Genomic DNA, 20,110 nt, shown 5'->3' with positions numbered 1-20,110 from the left:
ATAGTGGAAATGGAAAAGGTGCAAAAGAGAGCAACTAAGAAGGCTAGAGCACCTTCCTTATGAGGAAAGGCTACGGCGTTTGGGCCTCTTCAGCCTAGAAAAGAGGCGCCTGAGGTGGGACATGATTGAGACATACAAAATTATGCACGGGAAGTATAGAGTGGATAGATAGATGCTCTTTACCCTCTCACATAACACCAGAACCAGGGGACATCCACTAAAACTGAGTGTTGGGAGAGTTAGAACAGACAAAAGAAAATATTTCTTTACTCAGCCTGTGGTTGGTCTGTGGAAGTCCTTGCCACAGGATGTGGTGATAATAATAATAATAATAATAATAATAATAATAATAATAATAATAATAATAATAATAATACAGGTATTTCTATACCGCCTTTCTTGGTCCTCAGATTTCTCCTTAGACTTTATTCAAGGCAGTTTACACAGGCAGACAATTTAAATCCCCATAGGAATTTTTACAATTTGAAAGAAGGTTTCTATCTTTCAAGAAACCATAACATTCAGATGTTTCTTTCTTGATCTGGTCGCACATTCTGGCCTCCATCCTCCCACACTCAGAGCAGATGGAATAGCTCAGCTCAGCTTGTCAGCTGCTTCAAGGTCGCACGGTGCCGGTGGCCTCGAACTGGTGACCTTTGGATGTTATCTTCAGGCAAATGGAGGCTCAACCCTCTAGACCTAGACACCTTTAAAAGGGGATTGGACAAGTTTCTGGAGGAAAAATCCATCACGGGTTACAAGCCATGATGTGCATGCGCAACCTCCTGATTTTAGAAATGGGAGATGTCAGAATGCCAGATGCAAGGGAGGGCACCAGAATGAGGTCTCTTGTTATCTGGTGTGTTCCCTGGGGCATTTGGTGGGCCGCTGTGAGATACAGGAAGCTGGACTAGATGGCCCTATGGCCTGATCCAGCGGGGCTGTTCTTATGTTCTTATGATATGGAGCCACAGTAGCTTCACCCTTTTCTCCTGGAGCAGGAGGTCTGGTCTAGAGAGTAGAGCCTCCATTAGCCCGAAGATAACATCAGAAGGTCACCAGTTCGAGGACACCGGCTGCTCCCTGAACTGGTCAGAATGGCAAGACCTTGAAGCAGCTGACAAGCCGAGCTGAGTGATTCCACCTGCTCTTGGTGTGAGCAAGAAGCATCTTGGCTGCCCTCCATGTGAGAAATGGAGCTGCTTGTCAGCCTGCCTGGGAGAACTGGAGGCCAGAAGTGAGACCAAACCAGGAAGATCCATTCTGAAATGTTGTTGGTTCTTGAAAGAGAGAACCTCTATGATTGTAAAAATCCCCTTGAGGGATTTAGAAACGCCTGCCTATGTAAACTGCCTTGAATAAAGTCAGAGGATTAATCCGATGACCAGAAAGTCGGTATATAAATACCTAGTTATTTTTTATTATTATTATTATTATTATTATTATTATTATTATTATTATTATTCTCCTCCCTTCAACAGTCCTGGAGGGAGGAAGAGACTGCCAAGATCCTCTTCTGACTTGCTCTGAGCAAGTTGGGAAAGGATCTGAGTCCCCAGTGCAGTGGCAAGCTGGAAAAGGTGGTGTTCAGATAGGTTGGGGGCTCCTCTGCCCCTCCAAGGGTGCCACTCTACATGACCATTTCAGGCTGTTTAATGGCAAGGCTGCCCCTGCCCTACTGGAGATGCTGGGGACTGAAGCTGGGAACCTCTGAGGCAAAACATGTGCTCAACCACTGCATTGCGCAGTCTTTCCCCAAGAACCAGGCCTGTTACCTTAGGCTTTGTCTGCTGACTGAGATTTTTTAATGACCTCTCTTGTTGCTTTAAGATTTTTTTCCCAACTGCTGTTTTTGCTCTTTTCGCTTTTTAGAGCTGTATTTATTATCTTTCATGTTTTATCATTGTAAGCCATGAGGTCATTTTACAGCAAAAGGCTGGGCAAAATTTCTATAAATAAATGCAGAGAATGCTTGACAAATGAAATAATCCATAAGGGTGGGTGATGATGGCTAGTTCCTTTGTTTAGAGGTGCCCAAATATTTGCAGCCTGAGGAGGTAATCCTATACAATCCTTTCTTGGGAGTAAGTCCCATTGAACACAGGATTGTGCTGTGAGAGCATTCCATCCCTGGAAAACTCAGCTCTCACTTCCCCCCACCCTCATTCACTGAAATGATCACAATGCAGCAGTTCCTGTGCAGCCCTTTCTGTAATTTCCTGAGAGCGAGCTCTGTCCTCCATGTTTCTAATTTTAGGAGATGGATTTAGGCTTGACCCCAACAAGTAGAACACACAGCCAGTATTCACAGTACTCTCTAACATGCCCCATCCACCTTCTGGAGTCTAATGTCCTTGGAACGTCGGTGCCCCCTGGAGTAATAGTGTTGTTATTTCAAGTCATTGCTGTTCCAGGAGATCTGTGATTCCAGCTACTGTATTAGTACTTGTTATCTCTCACCCTCAAGAAGTGAGGAAAGTAGAACAGTATAGCCTAGAGATGTCAAACATAAGGTGGGGGGGCCCAGATGTGGTCCTCAGAAGCTCTTTATCTGGCCCTCAGGCTCTCCCAGCACCAGCACCAACTGCTGTGCTTAGGTGACTTCTGAAAGAGTGGCTCACATGATAATTAGGCTCTCCGATATCTTGAAAATATGATCAAAATTTGCATATTTTCTCCTAATTTGAAACTAATCAGTTCCCACGTGAGAATTACTGGTCATACTTATTTCTGGTCATGACCTGCTTAATGACATCACCTCTGGCCCTTAGCATCATGAATGTTATTCAGCCCACTGAATGAAATGAGTTTGACACCCCTTACATCTCATTCCCCTGGCAGGATGTCTTGGTATTTTACTCGGCTTATGATATGTGTGGTATTTACTCATCCCAGATATTTATACCCACCTGTTAATTTTACCAGAATTCACAAGTACTTTTTGGGCTCTGTATTTAAATAAAGTGCATACAAGTGCATGAGAAGGATAAAGTGAATAGAGAGATGCTCTTTACACTCTCCAGAACACCAGAACCAGGGAACATCCACTAAAATTGAGTGTTGGGAGAGTTAGGACAGGCAAAAGAAAATATTTCTTTACTCAGCGTGTGGTTGGTCTGTGGAACTCCTTGCCACAGGATGTGGTGATGGCGTCTGGCCTGGATGCCTTTAAAAGGGGATTGGACAAGTTTCTGGAGGAAAAATCCATTATGGGTTACAAGCCATGATGTGTATGTGCAACCTCCTGATTTTAGAAATGGGCTATGTCAGATGCAAGGGAGGGCACCAGGATGCAGGCCTCTTGTTATCTGGTGTGCTCCCTGGGGCATTTGGTGGGCTGCTGTGAGATACAGGAAGCTGGACTAGATGGGCCTATGGCCTGATCCAGTGGGGCTGTTCTTATGTTGTTATGTACTTCCGGCAAAGTTTTAAAAAACCTGTTTTTAAAGTATTATTCCTATGTGCAGTCCTAAGTGTGCAAACCAGCCTGACATTCAGTCATGCACTGCATTCCAGTTTGAACCAGAAGCACCCGCAAACTTTTATGAAACAGGTGGAGCCTTTCTCCTGCAAAGTCACGGGAGTATACAAAGTCATTTGTATACTGTATTTGTAGATTTCTATTTACTCATGTGTTTTAAGTGGCTTATAATCTTTTTATTTTTTTATTAATTAAACCATCTGCACCTCTTAATATCAGGACTGTGATTCAGTCTGATAGAATAAGGTGGTCAGATTCAAGAGTACAGTACAACAGCACAATCCTATGCACATCTACTCAGAAGTATGTCTCATTGAGTTCAGTGGGACTTACTCCAAAGCAGGCTTCCATAGGCTTTCAGCTCAGATCTCCTACGTCTTTAACAGTAGGGAAGTTTGAGGAGGGCAGTTTATGTTCCAGGAATTCTGCCCAACGTTGCATATATGCAACAGGGACCAACTGTGTACACCTTTCCAGCTGCAAAAGGCGCACCCTCCAGCCTTGAGCTGGACCCCCTCCATCCACTGGGTACCAAACATGCGTTCAGAAAGCGGAGGAGTCCTACCGAACGCGGGGGCGGGGTTAATAATAGCCCCGCCCCCCATTGTCCCAGAGTTGCTGCTGAGTTCTCAGATGGGAATTCGGGCAGTGGCTGCAGTGGAGGTCCCTCCATGGAGCTGAACGGAACGCAGGGCGCCACGAGGTCCTTGCCAGTGCTCGGGTAAAGCGACAGCCACTCAACTGCGTGCCCCCTCTACTCCAGAGAAGTTGGCTATTGTGCCTTAAAGTTGTATCCTGCCCCCACCCCTGCCTCTGGAGGTTCTCAGGAAGCATGGGGGGAGGGGCTGTTACTAACTAGACCCATCTCCCGTGGATATGCTGCTTCCTCCCCTCTCAGGCTTCAGCCATCCATCCCTATTCCTCTTGCCCTTCATTTGGCCAGGGGAAAATGTGGTTCAGATTTCATTTCTTTCACCATCTTCTCCTATCTCAGGGCAGAGGATGGTTGGAGGGGAAAATAATCTAACGTTGTGACTCTTCCACTCTTTGGTTGCTGGCAGGGTGACCAGATGTGATAACTGCAAAAGAGGACAAGGCATCCCAAAATGTAGGACCTCCAAGAAAAATGTAGGACATGGCAAAATAAAAGCTAAAAACTCATATATTTATTTAATGTGGTTAATTTAAACACTATTACTATATTAAATTTAAAGTTGTATTACATATAATTTATTACACATAATTTATTAATTACATGAAGGCCATGGACTGCCTGCAGGAGTCCGCTCCCAGGGAAAAGGAGGACATTTAAGTTCTTATCCAGGACATGAGGCTAATAAAGAGGACATGACATCTAGTCACCCTGGTTGCTGGACTAGAGCACAAGCTGCATAGGGGTGTGGAATTGCAGTGTAGCCATGCCTGCAATACTGCTGTGCCTCTCCCCCCACCCCATTGCTCAAAGTCAAAATCCTGCCTACCACCCCCCCCCCCAAAAGGGCCAGGTCTGATGCTACAAAAGTTTCAGCTGCCTTGAGGCAGAAGTGACCATGCCTCAGGCCACTGGTTGCCTCCCATGCAAATTCAGTTGTTATTTCACATCATAGACTTCATCATGGACACCGCCCTTCCTCAGCCCCACCACTAATAGAATTTCTCTTTCCAGGGCGGATGAGGAGAAGGAAAAGGAGCAGGAATGGCATCCTACCCACCTGCTCGTGACCGTCCTTCGTGCCTCCTCCCTGCGCACCAAGGGAATTGCTGGCACCCGCAACGCCTACGTTGTGATCCAGCTGCACAAGCAGAAGTTCAGGACATCCATCGCATCACACAGCCTGAGTCCGGAATGGCATGAGGAGTGTACACTGCAGCTGCCCAGTGTGCTGGATGACTCAGAAGAGCATAGCCTCATCCTGACAGTCATGCACCAGTCCTTGCATCATTTCAACCAATTTCTGGGCAGAGTCTGCTTGCCTCTCGCCCAGCTCTTTCAGGACAAAACAAAGAGAAAAAATGAGTGAGCACAGCTAGCTAGCCAACCCCACACTCATCTGGCAGAGTCGAGCAGCATTCACCCACCCAAGCCCTAGGGTAGCATGGGGCCAGAAGGGTGGAAGGAAGGCAAATTCAGCATACAATCTCCCTTAAATATCACATGGATATTAAAGGGTTGTTTCAATGTGCCTTATTTTGGCTGCAGCAACTGTCTTACTTTGTGGCAGGGCTTGGAAATGGTGACAGGGCTCACCCATTGGTAGTTAAAGGTGAGAAAGGAGTGGCCAAGTGGAAGCAAGAGGAAGGGACTGTTTTCTTTCTAGCTGGCAGAAGCAGCTGAATTCCCATTAGTGGCAAGCTAACCCTTGTAGACATTTGGTTATGTAAAAACTAGAGTCCATTTCCAATTGAAGAACAGGGAAGGCTCTATCTATAGCAAATCTTCATTTCACATGGTCTGCAGTAAGGGGGAAAAACATCTTAGTGGCTCACATCCCAATCCTATCTACCTGTGCCACCAGAGTGCATGCTGCATCCTGCAAGGGGGGGCAACCATGGAGATCTCCTCAACTGAACATTTGTTCACTTGCCTTAGGATAAGTCTTCACTGTCCTGGTTGGGTTTCCTTGGACCTGTGCCAGCAATTTTGCTGGCATAAGTCTGAGTGAACCCAGCTAGGTGGATCATGACTGGGAAGAGAAAAAGGATACTGGTGGAGCTGCTGCTGCTAACAGCTCCTTCCCACCCTCAGTATACCCCCATGTCCACGTCCACCCCATTTTGCCCCCCACCAGCCCCCCACAGCCACTTACCAGCACTGGGGCTCCCATGGAGGCTGCTGTCACTTGGCCACTATCACCACTCACCATTTTTGGCAGCAGTCAGACTGTGCTCTATGGCACACTGCATTTTGCGATGACCATAAATTGTGCTGTACCACCATAGATTCCAGTGACACATCAGGTCCATAGTACTGGGCCATAAACAAGGTGCAACTTAACAGCAGAAGCCAGATAACCAAGGGAGTGCATTTGCAGGATTCTGTCAATGGGCTAGAACAAGGATTCATAAACCAAGGGTATCCATATCCCTTGGAACCAAATGATGAGGGTATGGGGCTTCTCTTAATTTTAAAAAAATTGTTAGGTTATCAATATGGATGGAAGTTTTTCCATTTCCAGCTATCAATATGTAAATTAAAACCAAGCTATTGACATGTTTTGAAGTCATACTGGTACTCATTAGGACTGGTGATGATGATTTTGACAGTCTGGTGAAGGGGGTATGGGGACATATTGGGCAATCCATTGGGGGCCTGTAATTGTAAAAAGTTCAAGAATCCTTAGGCTAAAACTTATCCACTCAGCTGCAGATATTCAGCTTTCCTTCACACTGTGCTGTTTCCACTTTGTATCAGCATTCCACTTGGTAGCAGTATCAGCGTTCACCCCCCCCCAACTGATTTCAGAGCTTGATCCACACTGTCAACATAAAGCTCAAGAATTGGTACTGCAATAGCAGCTGATAGAAGGTGGAGTTGGACACATGTACAGGCTGAGCCTCATTATTCCAGTGGGTTCCCTTCCAAGCACTCATGTGGATGGCAAAAAAACACACTATAGCAAATCAATTTAAAAAATAAAGTTTCTTTGCTCAGGTGATTTAAAAACAGCCTTGGTGATGTAAGATAAGAGTCATTAAGACAACAGTCCAACTATCAGTCTCTCTCAAAGTTTCACTCCAAACCCTCCCTTCACCAATGCAAAGTATCTTTCTTTCAAGTGCTCAGGGGGAAGGGAGGGTTCACCTGGAGAAAGAAGGATTGATGGATTGTCAGCCAGCTGCCCTCTCTCATTAATGAGGCTATTGGTAAAGGACTGTTTAGTTTTTTAAATTGATTTTAAAGGGCTGCATTTTTCCCCTTCTCCAGGGATCAGCACATTCCTGTTGAGTCAAATCCATGTATAAAAAGTCAGTGTATAAATAGGCTGGACCTGTATAGTAAAAGACCATTGCATTATCGCTGCAGGTGGTTTCTATTGCAATCTCGGCCCGGGAAGAAGGAGAAGATGAGAGGGCAGCTGCAGCTCAATCTCCAGTTCCTACAGATCTCTTCTCCACCCAGTGAGCCAACACATGACTCCCATGGGCGCTGGTCCCTCTTCGCCAGATTCTGGGGCAGCAAGAAGGGCAAGCGGTACAATGTATACAAAGAAGCTCCATCTCGGTCATCCAGCTTGGTACGTGTAGCAGGAGAACCACCTATCCCCACATGAATTTGTCTTCCAAGCATCTCACACAGTTCCCTAGTCAGCCACAAGAATCTTGAAGCACTTATAAATTCATTTTTCAGACATTTAACTCTACTGTGTTTTTCCCACATGAATAATTTCAATGAGAAATCTACATTAGTTAGAAGCAGGAAACTCATTCTCTCTCATTAGAGAGAATAAATACAAAGCAAGGCTTCCTGAACAGTGGTTTACCACCACCCTCTCACCTTCACTCCTTGCACATAAAAGCACGTACAAGTTCTAAGAGCAACTCTTGCCAAGCAAAGGGAAGTCAAACAATTCTCTGTTGGGGCTGGAAATGCTGGGAAAATTAGCAGCTTGGGCTATGCAGTCCTAACTCTTCTAAACAGCTTTTTAGAGCATCTTTTTATAAAGTGCCACACCAAGTCAGGATGGGGCTAGGGAGGCAATGACCCTAATTAGAAAACTGGCACTTAAATAGTGGCATATTTTTTTCTCAGGCTGTGGTGCTAACCACATATACTTCTCTTGAACAGGCAAATGATGAGGATTCATCTTCTTCTAGCATGAACCCTGAGCTGGAGACTTCAGCAGTGCCATCTAGACGCAAGTCAAGCACCTCCTTGCACATGGTAGCAGGTGACTAATTAAGGCATAGCAGGGGAAGATTTAGCTGAACAAGGAGGTACTACAAAGAACCAACCAACTGAAACAAGCTGAATATACTTTTTCACCATTAACAGCTTCTCCTCCATCTCACTTCAACCAGATATGAAGGGATAGGTTATCACAGGCAGTCACTGGTTTCATCCTTACTTCAGAGTAGGAACTGCTTTATTAACCTTAGGACATGGAGTGCAAACGTTCGTGAGGGCAAAGCTGCCACTATTCCTTGGAGCACATAGTACTAGGCTGATCACATGCACACACTGTGCCTATAGTAGGGACATAGTTGCCAAAGTCACCTATTTCATTTCAGATGCCCTTCTTTGCTGCTCAGAGCAGTAGCAGACACACAAGCTCAAAAAACTCTTATCAGGAACTCTAATCACTTCTAGAGTAAAATCTAACTTGAAGATGTGGAAAAAAACAATGACAAGAAGTTTTCAGCCTACCCAGCCCAACCCCACCCAGCTCCCATCAGCCAGTATCTGTTGTACTAGCTTCATCAGAGCTCTATAGTCAGACCAGAGAGGTTACAACTAGAGGGATGTGTTCTGTAAATGGCCTGCCCTGAGCTGGGAGTTGGGCTAATATTTTCCAGTCAATTCCAATTCTAGTATTGTAGGATTGTATGAAAAAGTATTGCTCTATTTTGCTTATATTATGATTGCATTCAGATCTGTACCTACTTCTTACAAACCCTCTAAAGGCCCAGCAACCTGAGCTGAATAGCCTAGAGTTTGCACTCTACATTGTCCTTTTCCAGACTTTCTCCTTTTGCCCTGGTCCTTTTAGCCATAAATAATGGAAATCAGACCCAAGTTTTTTTGTTAGGAAACAGATTTGTTAGAGTTGCATTACTTTACTGCACACAACTTCAGTACCTGGTCAGTTTAGAAGATTTAGACAAGGACTAGACTAGCAGGGTAGATCAAGAGCAGAAGATAGCAAGCAGACAGAGGCCTAGAAGCCGGAGAAAAACAGGAAACTACTGAGGAACTAATACTGGAAATAATCTTGGAAGCCCAGTTTGATTTCCAAGTATCCCAAACTGAAACATGTTTTTAAAAAATATTTATCTGCAACCTAATAGGAACAGAACACTTTTTTTTTTTAAACCCAAGATTCCAGAGCCTGTACTGAGTCATACATGTAAGGAATAGGCACCCTGGGACACCTCCACTGTATATTATGGGAATCTTTTCACACAACTCTGCAATGCAGTACTGTAACTGCAAAACATCCCCCCCCCGTCCCCAACAAAAACACTTTGTAAGGTGGAAACTCTTTCAGACACCTAACAAAATTACACTTGTAATGCTTTTGGCTCTACCCCTCTTACAGCAACCTCTGCTGAGAGAAAAATGACACCCAACGCTCAGCAGCAGAAGCCTACACCATACAACTACAAGGAACTTGCCTTTGAAGCTATGAACCAGGCTGCCCGTTCACCTTATGCAAGTCAATCAGAGCACCCCAGCACTCTGGAACAGTTTGGCAGCATCTTTTCCCAACAGCCCAAGAAAAAATCAAAGCCTCTAAAAGAGGAGAGAAGTCCTGAGGCAGCAGGCATTTCTGTTGAGGCCTGGCAAGCATCTCTTCCACCCCTCCATGTTGCAGGACCCAGTGGCATAGCAGAGCGAGCACACACTCTCCATATCTCCACAGTGAGCCTTCATCAGACCACCAGTACCCCAAAAGCCAGCTCTGTGACTGGCCAATTCCGCAGATGCCAGCTGCGGCTGCACAGGAGCTATCAGCTTTGTCTTAGCTGCCTTGGCCTGGATTCCAGCCATGCTGCTAATTCTCCTGGGGAAAAAGACTCATTGAAGTAGCCAAGTGTGTACAAATGCATCATGTCCAGACAATATATGTGTATGTGAGCATGGCTAATTTCTTTGGCATTAAAGAGTTCTTGGCTAGAGCAAAACTAACAGTGGATCAGAAGGAGGGGTTTAGATTAGTTTTCTGCCTTTTAGAATGAGACAGCTGCGTTGGGCTAGAGAATCTGGTACTGTTTGCCACAATGCTTACAGGCACACACATTTCCCTTCTAGACTGCCCACTCAGGGTCCACTTGCTTTAATGCTCTTATTGCAATGAGCTAGCAGTTTTTACAGCCCCAAAGAACCCAAGAACAAGGTCTCTTGCCCTAAAGGGCTTATATAAGGTGGTAGGTGATAATGCCTCTGGAGCCAATGAGAAGGGTGCCTTGTCGGAAGAGAGAAGATGCACGGGCAGTTTTTCAGAAGCCAACGCATATACTAGAAGCACATTTCCAACAAGATAACCAGGTACTTACTCTATAAGAGTAGTATGATTTTGGGCACAGAACTCTCCCAAGCAAGTTTATAGTCCCTGGCCTCCATCCACCCCCCCTTCACCACTTAGGTGCCCCAGCTAGTAGAGGCATGATGATTCAGTCATAGTCTTGCCTCTTAGCCTCAGTTTGTTGAGATGCAGGTAGATGAGACAACATCCTTGTGAATGGTGAGCTGAAAAGGGATCATCCCTTTCGTGGTCGTCAGCACTTTTGCAGTCAGCTTGTAGTATCCACTTGGAAGAGGCAATGCCCTGAATATATCCATCCTAGTGTGGCTCCTCAGCCCTCTTTTTAACCATCTGATCAATGGGAATCTATGCCCTATAGGTGGTTCCTGCAGGAGGATCCATCTTCAGAGAGTCCGGCTGCAATCCTGGCAGCCAGGTACTGTTGCTGCAATAGAAGCAGCATCAGCAGCAACATAGTAGGCACTCTGTACAATGGGCAGCTCAGCCAAACGTGCACCAGGGTGTCTCGCTGGAGTCACATTCTAGCAAGATGTTGAGGATTGTGCAAGGAGCTCCAGCAACACTCAGCGGAGTGCGCGACTCCACTCTGTATTGAAGGTTGGTCAAGCCTCCAGTACGGTCCACCTTGAATTGCTCCTGAATGGGAACAATAATATCATGTGTCATTCACAAAACTCCCAAGTAAAAGAGCAAAGGTTACCAACAAGGAAAAGGGCTAGAGCCAGATTAAACAACTCCAAGAATGCTGGGGAGGAAATTTAAGCATTAGGACAGGTAAGGAACAGGCTCAGAGTATGTGGCAAAGGGGAAGACGCCTAAAATAATCAGTCAAGAGCTCCGGAATTCTGCACTTAAAAACCCAGAATTATGTAGTATCATAATTCTAAGGTTGCCATCAAAATTATGCAAGTTTCCACATATTCATTTACCTATAATGCAATTTACCCTAACTAAATTATGAGATTTGAGAATTTAGAGCTGTTTAAAAAAAACAACAAAAAATATCTTCTTATATCGTTTCTAATTTTAGCAAACCTACCACCAATTTTATTAGCTATTAGAGAAACATGTGAATTATATTTAATATATGGATTTTAATCTGCCACATGGATCAAAAGAGCTAAAAATACACCATGTTGATTGAAAAAGTGTATCAGGGGAAAATGTTGAGATTCCAGGTGCTGTTCATAGTTCTGGATTCAAATGTCATGCTCCACAGCGTGAGAACCATCTCGCAGATTTCTTAAGCTCAGGATTAAGAATAAGAGGTGGGAGTGAGAAAGAGAGCATGATTTAACTTCTCCGCTTACTCCTCCACTCACATGCATATACATCTTGTTCCAATTTTTTTTTTAGAAGTTCCATCCCATCCTAATATGGGATTTACTACTCTACTACATAAGCAAGCCCAAAATAGGTAAGGCAACATCTTCCTGTTCCAATATCCCAACATATTCCTGTTCCAATATTCATCCACCTCCAGCATGAAACTCCCACCTGTTTCTGGGAAGCAATGCGCTTCTGATCTCTCTTGCGCCAAGCTGGATCATGAAGATGTTGGAAGGTCTTATATCCACTCCTTATTCCCAAGGGTCGAAAGAGCTGAAATAAAATAGCACAGCTTGTGTCAGTCACTTGTTGGAGGTCGGAATCCTCTGTTCACCTAGAAATCATGCAGCAGAGGAACCGCATACATAAAATTCTTCTTTGGGAAGTGGGGGAAAAAGTGGATAGCAGGCCCAGCTAACACCAAGAGCATGAGGCCTCCACAGAGCAGCTAGAATCATGCAGCATCCTCACTTGAAGTCCAGCTCCTTTGATACGACGATAAAATTCATCATCCTCCCGGCCCCAGCCCCAGAAGCGGTTGGACATCCCATTACACTGAAACAACAGGAAAAATGCAATTAATCCCAAAGTAACTGCCCCCCAATTAGGCTTTGGACAAAGATGGTAAGATGTCCTATCATCTTTACTAAGGCACAGCCAGCAGTGTCACTTTCATCTTCATGATTAGGGGAAGAGGGCTTGTTTTGCCCAAAGCCAGGAATACAGAATACCAGGTCTAAATATGAAGCAAGCAATCTGATTCACCATGGTCAACACATCACCTCCCCAAGCAGCAAATACTTTCTCTTTCCTTGTGCTGGGCAAGAACTCAACTATGCTTTTCAGTCAGAAGGTAAAATAACTTGGGCCTTACCATTCGATAGTGCTGCTTGGTGAGCAGTAGGATGCCTCCCACATAGGTGTTGTAGTGATAGAGAGGATGCAGCTCAGGTGATGCCACGTGGAAAGGGCCAGCAGCTGGAAAGCTATAATCCAGTTCTTCATTAAGAGGTAGCAAATCCACATCATGCATAGCAATGTAGTCTGTGTCATTGCCGCTCTCCAGGAAGCCCACGTTGATCAGAGATGCTCTGTTAAACCTGCCCAACAGACCACTGTGAGCAGATAGCTCCCAACGTACAGCATTCTGTCCAGCAAACTAAGCCACTTCTGTACATTGAAAGTGCTGAGACTATTTGTTCAGCCTCTGTTTTGTGGTCACAGCTCCTGTCACCAAGATCGATTCAACCCACTAGCGGTAGCGCAGAATGCCCGTGAAAGAATACAGAATCTCTAATAGAGGAGAAGTCTGGCAAAGACTACAAAGGCAGGGGCTGGAATTCCACAGTGAGTCTCACCCTAAGATTCTGCAACCAGATAAAGGGCCCAATCCTATCCAATTTTCCAGCACCAGTGCAGTCGCAATGCAGCTCCAAGGTAAAGGAACAAATGTTCCCATACCTTAAGGAGGCCTCTGTGACTGCTGCCCCACCACAAGATGCAGTGCATGCCCTACTGACACAGCTGCACCAGCACTGGAAAGTTGGATAGGATTGGGCCCTAAATTATGTAACTTTGAAAAAATGCATTTTTTTAATGTAATCACATAGTCTAGGTTTTAGTCCCGTCCCCCCTTTTAGATTTTTTTGTCAGGAACTAGGATGGAGGAAGAGAAGGAAGTATGATTCATAGGGGAAAAATTGCTACTGGTGCATGAGAGCAAAAGTGGATCATTAGAAGAAACAAAGTTTAGCAGAGAAGCTCCTTGGAAACGCAAACCAGACTAACACTCGTTTCTGATCCTACATACTACATATTTTCAATACACTCTCTGTGATGGTATGGATTTGGTTTTTGAAAAACTGAGAGCAAAATTACTGAAAATTTCAGAGAAACCTGATATTATACTAACAGCAGGACTCCAAAACACGACATACTCAGTATTGGGTGGGCCACTTGTGCGTCCTGCTTGCACAGACATCAGTAGCAGACGGTAGGAAAAGTTTTGGTGGCACATAACTCATGAGAGTAGAACATCACAAGATTAGATGGAAAGATAAAATAATGACAAGTGCTCAGCTATATTACAGTTGATGTTAATCATGAAACACTTAGGGACAAATGAAGTTTTTCCATGCTGTTGCTTTAGGCAACTTTTTCTTCCTTATCACCTGCTTCCAACTCTCATAAAACATTCGCATGAGATAAAACTAAATTTAGCAATTAACACAGCATGGGGAATAACAATGCTTGTGGTTGAGATCTAATGGTTTAACCATCATTATAACAAAATGTCACATGCACACAATCCCTGTCATTAGTACTCTTTCTTTTCTCTCAGATTATAAATTTAGTAGAGCAACTGTTTAGGCTATTAGTGGGCAAGAGCTTTGGGGGCAGTTTTAACACAGATAAGCATGCATATGAGGTAATCTTAACTTCTTCTAAAACTCTATGTACAGGTGAACTCTATGTACAATTCATACCATCCGTATCCACCCCAGCTCCACCCCACCCCCTCCCCCCATGGATACAGTCTTTTCAAGCATTTGTGCTGCCTAAAACCTAAGCAATGCTTCACCGATAGTGACTTCAGACATGATCCCCAGCTTACACATCTTCCAAGGGAAAAACATACTGAGCCCTTCATACTGGCCACAGAACCATCAACTGCCCTGTGAGGAGGAAGAGGAGAAGAAGAAGAAGAAAGCCACCCCCACCTGCTGGTACCACCTTAAGCTTAGCCTGTGCCCTCCCTCCTCATGGAAGCCATAGAAACAGCAATTGCCCTGTGAGGAGGAGAAAAGAAACAAGAAAGGCATCTCCTTCCCCCACCTGCCAAATCTCTTTCTGTTTGTAATGATTTCCCCTTTGTTTGATATATGCAAGCTGTTCCGGGAGCCTTGCTGACCGAAGGGTGTGGTACAAACACTTCAAATAAATAAAATTTATTTTTTAAACCTATTTCTGATAATATGGAGGCATCCTGTTTCTTGTTCTTCCCACATCAATGTCACATCCAAAGCCACTCTAAGCAAGGAGTGTACCCCAATTTGAGGATTCAGAATAGGTTAGGCCAGGGGTATCCAAAGTTTTTGGCAGGAGGACCACATCAGCTCTCTGACACTGTGTTGGGGGCCAGGGGGGAAAAATTAATTTACATTTAAAATTTGAATAAATTTACATAAGTTTACATAAATGAATATATTAAAGATTAACTTATATTAATGGATGATGGTCTTTCAAAGCTATAAAAGGCCTTGCACAAAGCAAGGCTGTCCTTTTGTTTGCTACGGCTACTGCATCACAGACGTGAAAAAGCAAGCAGTGGAGGGAGCCTCATCCCACAGTTCACGTGAGAGGTCAAACAGTCGCCCTCACGCTGAGATCAGTTGTGTTGGGTCAGAGCGGGCTCCAACAAATCTCCAGAGGGCCAGAGGCTCATTGGAGACTGGGGACTCCCTGAGGGCCGCATTGAGAGGCCTCTAGGGCTGCAAGTGGCCCCAGGGCCGGGGTTTGAGCACCCCTGGATTAGAATATGGAGAAAGAAAACCTGAGCGTGGGGTTCGCATTCACCCATACCTCCCAGTACCTGTAATGATCCACCTGGTTGAGTATGAAGATATGATGGCGAATTTTCTTCCGGCTGAGGAAGTTATGCATGTGAGGCACAAAGGCTAGAAGTTCTTCAAAGCGCTCCCGGAAGGGCACCAGTACTGCCAGGCGATGTGGCCCCCATGATGGGTCATCAGGAAGCTGAGGTAGAGGTTCAAACATGCATGGTTTCTGAGGCATGATGGCTTCAGATCTTTGACTTCTAGCCACATCCCCTGAGCAACTGAGCTGCAGCCAACACAAGGAGAGAAAACCCAGCAACAGGGCAACAAAGAAGAGCTGGAAGAGGGAGCATTTCCAGGGGAGGAAGCCCAACAGCCAGCAAGACCTGAGAGAAAACAAGAACAATGCATCCTGTTGTGTTGTACCCTAAAACAGGAAAAAAATGTGGGGAAGGGAGAAGCAAAGACAAAACCAAATTTCTCCAAAGTATGGCCAATCAAATCCAAGATCATCCTACATGGTTGGAGTTCAAGCCCTTAGTTCCACCCAAGCCCCAGCAGCAAGAACCTCACTATAACACCATTGCCACTATGTGCAAACAAAGCGAGTGAGACTAGATGAAATAGGGAAGATACTAACAGGAAGCACTAAAACTGAGAGATGGGGAGAAGAGGGAGCTGTATTTCCTCTATCCAGACTTAAAGAAGGACAGCCTTGCCCCCAAGGATAGTTAAAACACCTGGTTCTACAGGAAGGTGAGCAGTGTATTTCCTGAGGACTGACACAAAGCTTAAACAAGCAAAAGCAGTAGCCAGCCACCTCATGACCTCAACAGTCACAGTAAGGAAAAGAGGCTAAAGATGGCTTGTTAATTATCACCACTTCAAGGATGAGACAAGAACCACCCCCTTTCCTCCTCCCATTATCCATATAGCTCTGAGTGTGTAATTTGCACGTTGTTCCCCATTTATGCATGCTTCCCTCCCTTTCTTCTTTCTATCTCTTTTAGATTGTGAGCCCTTTGGGAAAAGGAACCATCTCATCCCTTTCTTTCATAATTATCTTGACAACTCTTTATTTCTAAGTGGTATATAAATACATTGAATAAATATACGGTACAGTAGTTCTTCAGACTTTTCAACATGCTTCACATATTTCAGTAATCTTTACAAAGAACAACAAGTAGTTTGGTGTTCTCCACAGCTTGCAGGTGGTTAGCTGAGGCAGACAGTTGTTTATCTAAGATAGCTAGCAAGTTCATAGCTGAGGTAAGTTTTAAACCAGGGACCTCCTACCTGTACCACACATATGATGTTCAACAAACTTTCTCATATGAATCTGGAATGGGCTTTTTATACCAGGCACATGTAGTACAGCATATCAGTACTCAAACTCATACCCCTGCTAACTGGGTAAGAGCCACTTTTTCAAGTGGGTGCTCCTCTTTTATTTAGCAGAGGGAGAGTAACTGGCCCTCTTCACCATAGCAGTGTCTTTTCTAGTGGCTGTCTGCTGGTGCTCTTTTGCATCTTTTTAGATTATGAACCCTCTTGGGACAAGGAGCCATTAGATATTTAGTTCTTCTCTGTAAACCACTTTGTGAACTTTCTGTTGAAAAGCGGTATATAAATACTGTTAATAATAATAATAATAATAATAATAATAATAATAATAACAACCTGCCTCAAAATTACATCATCCTATTTGCAAACTCTTCTTTCTAACCCAGCTGTTTTCAACCACTGTGCTGTGGCACATTGATGTGCCTTGAGTGCGTCACAGGAATTTGGGAGGTCATTTCTTAGTAGGGCTGATGGGGGATGTGAGCCCCCCTCAACAGGAAGGGGAAGGCAGCTGCATACAGGCCTGTCTATGGGGCAGTTCAGCGGGGTGGCTGAGTGGGGGCTGTGGGCAGAGAGGCTGAGATCTAGACCAGCCATTTTCAACCACTGAGCCGTGGCACACTGGTGTGCCACAGGAATTTGTGGGAAGGTCATTTAGTAGTAGGGCCATTGGGGGATGTGAGCCCCTCACCAACCGCATGGTGTGCTTTGTCACTGGTCAAAAACCTGCTGGACCATTTTAGTGCCTTGTCAGTGTGCCAGGAGATGAAAGGTTGAAAATTGCCCCAAAGCCCCGCAGGACTCCTGGGAAGGGAAGGAACTCTGCACTGGCTCAGAGGCAACACAGTCTCTGCTACTACTTCACTAGGGAAAGGTGCGCTGTCCAGAAAGTGCCAGGCCACAGGGAAAGGTGGGTCCTGTCCCACCCCATCAACTCTCCAGAGCAGTGCTTGATGACTTCCTCCTAGGGGAAGGAGTGGGAGCTGGAGGCAGACCCTGAAGGGTGAGCGTGGCCACGAAGACCCGCGCCTGTTCTCTGCCACGCAGGGCTGCATTTCCCCGGTCTCCCTCCAGGGTGGACAGGGAGGGCTGCCAACCGAGGGTGCCAACCGAGCGGCAGCACCGGCTCCTGGGGCCTGCCAAGCCCTTCTCCAGCCCGCTCAGACCCCCCTCCCGTCCCCACAGGCTCACGTACCCGCTGCCCGAGCGGCGATACATAGCAGCCCTGCGCCGAGCTGGGAACATTCTGCCGCCCGGCCGGGACACGTTGGCAGGGGACCAGGTCCGTCGAGTAGCGCGCTCCTCCAGAAACGCGCTCCTTGACTGGCTGTTCCGCCTGCTTCTTGTTTCGAGGGAGGGGACACAGCCCAGCACGCCGCAGGGGCGGGGGAGGGAAGGCGGAGGGCGACCAGGCAGCTTTGGCTGAGGGGCAGATCAAGGATGGGACACCACATGGGAGCTTCCTCTGGGTTCCCATACTGTACACCAGCCACTTTCAAGGCACACTGGTGTGCCACAGGAATTTGGGGGAGGGTCATTTAGTAGTAGGGCCATTGGGGGATGTGAGCCGCTCACCAACAGCATGTCGTGCCTTGTCAATGGTCAAGGTGCACCTGCTGGTGTGCCTTGATCATTTTTGTGCCTTGTCAGTGTGCCATGAGATGGAAAAGGTTCTTGTTTTTACATGCCAGTACAGTATGTTTCATGGGGTTTTATGGATGTCTTCTGATTACACAAGTCTACAAAACTGAGGGTCAGAAAAGTTTTCCCCAAACTTTGTTTATTTATTTATTGTCTTCCGCCTTTCTCCCCGAAGGGCACCCAAGGCGGCTCTTTATGGTGATTTGATATGAATTTGGGGTGCCGATGCCAAAAATGGCATCCGTTTTGCCCTATCACATCTAGTTCTGGAGATACGGTATATAGCCTTATTAGTGAATGGTTCAAGCAACTTCCTCATGAGGAAGCCTACACCATGGCTTCCTCATGAGGAAGCTGCTTGAACCATTCACTAAAGAGGCTATGCCGTGTCTCCAAAACTAGACGTGATAGAGCAAAATGGATGCCATTTTTAGAAACAGCACCCCAAATATACCCAGAAATTGGTGTAATGTTTAAGGAAGCAAAATGTGCGTTGGCCTGTGTTATAGTTGGTTTTTTGACACGATTATCATGCTTGCATTGATTAAATTTGCATTTTGACAAAAGGCGTCTTTGCACTTCATAACTTACAGTTTAATAAAAATAATGCTCATTGTTAGATGACCATCATGTGTTATTCTGTAGCCATGCACGCATTCCCTCCTTAAGCCATTTCTGCCCATCGCTGCATATATGAAACATGGACCAAATGTATACACCTGTGGGCCAGGCAAAAATTTAAACTGACCCCTCAACAACAAGATATGCACTCCAAACCTGTATTTGTTTACTCAGCTATACCACCAAGTTCCATAGGACTTATTGCTAAATAAATGTGCACAGGATTACAGCCTTATAATACAAGCCTATATTTTCTCCGAAGTTTCAGTTGGGTTTATTCCCTACTATACAAGGGGTTCCAGTGGCTGCAGTCCTATGCACACTTACCTGGGAGTAAGTTCCATTTAACTTTGAGCTGACTTTTAAGCCATTTCTGCCCAACGTTGCATATATGCAACAGAGATCAAATGTGTACACCTGTAGGCTGGGCAAAAATGGGTTAAATAAACATGCATAGGATTGCACTGTCAGGTATTTCGTTTCCCATTTAAACCTTGCAGTCAGTCCTATCTTTTATTTAACCCACTAAGGGCACAATTCTAACCCCTTATGTCAGTGCTTTCCAGCACTGGTATAGCGGTGCCAATGGGACATGTGCTGCATCCTGCAGCTGGGTGTCACTCACGGAGGCCTCCTCAAAGTAAGGGAATGTTTGTTCCCTTACCTCAGAGCTGCATTGCCCTTAGTGCTGGAAAGCACTGGCATAAGGGGTTAGGATTGCACCCTAAGATAACAGCAGTAGCTGATACTAGGAAGGGAAAGAAACAGACTATTTGACTACATAGGAACAAAGTAGTTTGGCCTTATGCTGTAGTAAGGATCTTGAAAATCTTCAGCTGGATGTTGTTATTTGTAACAAAAACTCATGTCATGCCAAAAACCTGCTATCTGGGAGACTCAATACACATACATCCAGAAATTCCCCTTCCCAG

At 45.3% G+C, this 20,110-nt stretch overlaps 1 protein-coding gene across 1 annotated transcript; it reads right to left on the bottom strand.

Moving 5' to 3' along the window:
- Positions 1–8,893: 8,893 nt before the first annotated feature.
- B4GALT7 (beta-1,4-galactosyltransferase 7) lies at positions 8,894–18,177 on the bottom strand. Its single transcript, XM_066615050.1, has 6 exons — positions 18,112–18,177; positions 15,608–15,958; positions 12,890–13,115; positions 12,487–12,570; positions 12,184–12,288; positions 8,894–11,322 (listed from the first exon to the last, which is right to left on the bottom strand). Exons 1-6 carry the CDS (start codon positions 18,159–18,161, stop codon positions 11,167–11,169), a joined length of 972 nt encoding a protein of 323 aa, XP_066471147.1. The 5' UTR covers positions 18,162–18,177; the 3' UTR covers positions 8,894–11,166.
- Positions 18,178–20,110: the final 1,933 nt, after the last annotated feature.

This window comes from Tiliqua scincoides, chromosome 2 (genome assembly GCF_035046505.1).
Source record: "Tiliqua scincoides isolate rTilSci1 chromosome 2, rTilSci1.hap2, whole genome shotgun sequence".
NCBI classification, from domain to species: domain Eukaryota; kingdom Metazoa; phylum Chordata; class Lepidosauria; order Squamata; family Scincidae; genus Tiliqua; species Tiliqua scincoides.
The sequence above is the reverse complement of the archived record's forward strand: the minus strand, read 5'-3'. Positions and strand labels throughout refer to the sequence as shown.